Source organism: Myotis davidii, unplaced genomic scaffold (genome assembly GCF_000327345.1).
Source record: "Myotis davidii unplaced genomic scaffold, ASM32734v1 scaffold438, whole genome shotgun sequence".
Lineage (NCBI taxonomy): Eukaryota > Metazoa > Chordata > Mammalia > Chiroptera > Vespertilionidae > Myotis > Myotis davidii.
The window spans coordinates 6,907,764-6,910,439 of NW_006290031.1; the positions used below are offsets into that span (position 1 = coordinate 6,907,764).

The following is a 2,676-nucleotide window of genomic DNA, read 5'->3' on the forward strand; positions in this document are numbered from 1 at the left end:
GGCCACCAATTCGAGGGTAGGCAGAACCGCTGGGGGCGGGAGGGAGACCTCTGGCACCGGGGTGGGCAAGACAAGCCCGCAGCTTTGGTGTCACCAGGGACGGGAGGCGCTGACCTGCTGGGCTGTGAGGACGTGCAGGGCCTTGTCTCTGCAGCCACCCCTCCCCGGGCCTGGGATCCACTGTTGGGGGCCCCCAAACTCCCGAGTACAGGGAGCATCACACTTCTTCTTGGGCCCCACTGGGCACCGGGCTGCACGGGCCTGCGCTCGAACAGGGTGGGTAGTTGAGGTTCTGAGATGCTGGCTGGGAAGGGGGAGGCCTGCTCCGCCCCTCCCATCGCCCATTCGCATCCCGCTCCCCTCGGGCCTGTTTTCTGGTCCGTGAAAGGCGTTACCGGCAGCTGCCTCCCTCTCGGGCCTGTTGCGAGGGAGGCAGTGGATCTGGAAGAGCCTGGCGCAGGCGGGGAGCCGAGTCCGGAGTGGTGGGGTGAACACTTCCTTGGTTCCCAGGGGCGGAGGAATATGCCAGCTTTCTGCAGGAGGCGCAGGTGCCGCTGATCCCTCACGAGCACTGCTCCGACCCTGATATGCACGGCAACGCCTTCTACCCCGGCATGCTCTGTGCTGGTTTTCCCGAGGGGGGCACCGACGCGTGCCAGGTGAGCCTTCCGGCCGCTTCGCGCCCTACCCCCACCCCGTCCAGTGCAGACCCCAGGCCCAGGGCGCTGAGCCGTGTATCTCCACCCAGGGTGACTCCGGGGGTCCGTTGGTGTGTGAGGAGGGCGACAAAGGGCGTCGGCTCACCCTTCGAGGCATCATCAGCTGGGGCTCGGGCTGTGGCGACCGTAACAAGCCGGGTGTGTACACCGATGTGGCCAACTACCTGACTTGGATCCGTGAGCACATGGCTTCCTGACCGCTCAGGGACTCCTCTTTTCCTCCTCGGTGGTTCTGGAATGGGAGGATGGCTGGGCCCGATCCCGGACCGCAAGGATGTGTTCCAGCGCCGTCAGTCCGTCAGTCCGGCCCCAGGCACGGAGTAAACACTCAATAAAGTGCTTTGGAAATGCTTGAGAGGCACAGCTCTTCGGGGGGTCCCCACTGGGAAATGCCGAGACAGTAAGCCAGTAAGCGCAGCTTCTCCACCGCCCCTAGAGAACAGGATCTATTGAGATCTTATGGGAGATTTAGATTTTTTTCTTGTCCAGCTGACGTGTACTGAGCCCTGTGCAGAGTGGCTCCACACATTATTCCTCGTATGAAACATTAATATTTTAAATTTCCAGAGAAATTCTCAGCCTCGACTGCACGTCAGAACCTATGTCTGAGATCCACCTCAGAGCAATTAAATCCCCTGTCTCTAGGGATGGGGCATGGGCAGTGGTATGTTTTAAAAGTTCTCCGGTGATGACATGTTCCGGCGGGGTTGGGAACCGTGGTTAGAAATGCTTAACCTGAAAACTGGTGTGGAGCCTTAGGGCTGGCCACCAGAGTGGAGTGCCTCACTTCCCCCCAACGCTGCTAGGGCAGTGGGTCTCCGAGTGCGGACCTGGGACCAGCAGCAGCGGCGGCGCCAGGGAATTTGTAGAAATGCACACTTTCAGGGTACACACCATACTACCGAATCAGAAACTCTGAGTCGGGCCCAGCAGTCTGCACCACAGCTTTCCAGGCGATTCTGGAGCGCCTGACATTGGAGAACCATGTTCTGGGGACCAGGCAGAGAGGCCCCACTGTCCAGACGTGGCATCTTTTTATTAAAAAGAATATATATATTGCCATAGCCGGTTTGGCTCAGTGGATAGAGCGTCGGCCTGAGGACTGAAGGGTCCCAGGTTCGATTCCCGTCAAGGGCATGTACCTTGTTTGCAGGCACATCCCCAGGTGTGCAGGAGGCAGCTGATCGATGTTTCTCTCTCATCGATGTTTCTAACACACTCTCTCTCGCTCCCTTCCTTTCTGTAAAAAAAATCAATAAAATCTATTTTTTTTTAAAAAAGAAACTGTGGCATCTTTAAAAAATATATTTTTATTGATTTCAGAGAGGGAGAGGGAGAGAAAGAAACATCAATGATGAGAAGGAATCACTGATCCGCTGCCTCCTGAATGCCCCCTACTAGGGATGGAGCCCACAACTGGGGCATGTGCTCAGACCAGGAATCAAACCCTGACCTCCTGGTTCATAGGTCAACGCAGGAGCACTGAGGCACGCCTGCGGGCACACCTTTTTGTTTTTAAACCCATGTGCACTGTGCTTGATGGGCCATCTAAATTGGTTTTCAAGGATTATTTCCACCCTCATGCAGTCTCTTCCTTCAGGCTAAATGTGAACGTCACCAGGTGACAGGTCCAACCCCGCCCCCATTCTCCACCCGCAGCCTCAGCGTCATAACCCCACCCTCGCATCTGTCACAGTGCCCCCAGCATTTTAGGCGGGAGCAGCCCGGCAACCCTCCGAAGTGCAAGGCGAGGGACCAGCGCTGAGTCAGAATGGGCGAGTGGAAAGCCTACATCAGTGCGGTGTTGCAGGACCAGCGCATCGACGACGTAGCCATCGTGGGCCACTCGGACAATCGCTGTGTGTGGGCATCGCGGCCCGGGGGACTGCTGGCCGCCATCTCGCCGCAGGAGGTGGGTGTGCTCACGGGGCAGGACCGGTGCACCTTCCTGCAGGCC

General features: G+C 57.9%; 1 protein-coding gene across 1 annotated transcript in view; it reads left to right on the forward strand.

Moving 5' to 3' along the window:
• Window positions 1–1,071, forward strand: part of F12 (coagulation factor XII) — an 11,868-nt gene extending 10,797 nt beyond the window's left edge. Inside the window, exons 11-13 of the mRNA XM_015563363.1 lie at window positions 7–16; window positions 511–659; window positions 749–1,071. Coding sequence (XP_015418849.1) covers window positions 7–16; window positions 511–659; window positions 749–916 — 327 coding nt within the window. The 3' untranslated portion in view covers window positions 917–1,071. The remainder of the gene's footprint in view (window positions 1–6; window positions 17–510; window positions 660–748) is intronic.
• The last annotated feature ends 1,605 nt before the right edge of the window (window positions 1,072–2,676 follow it).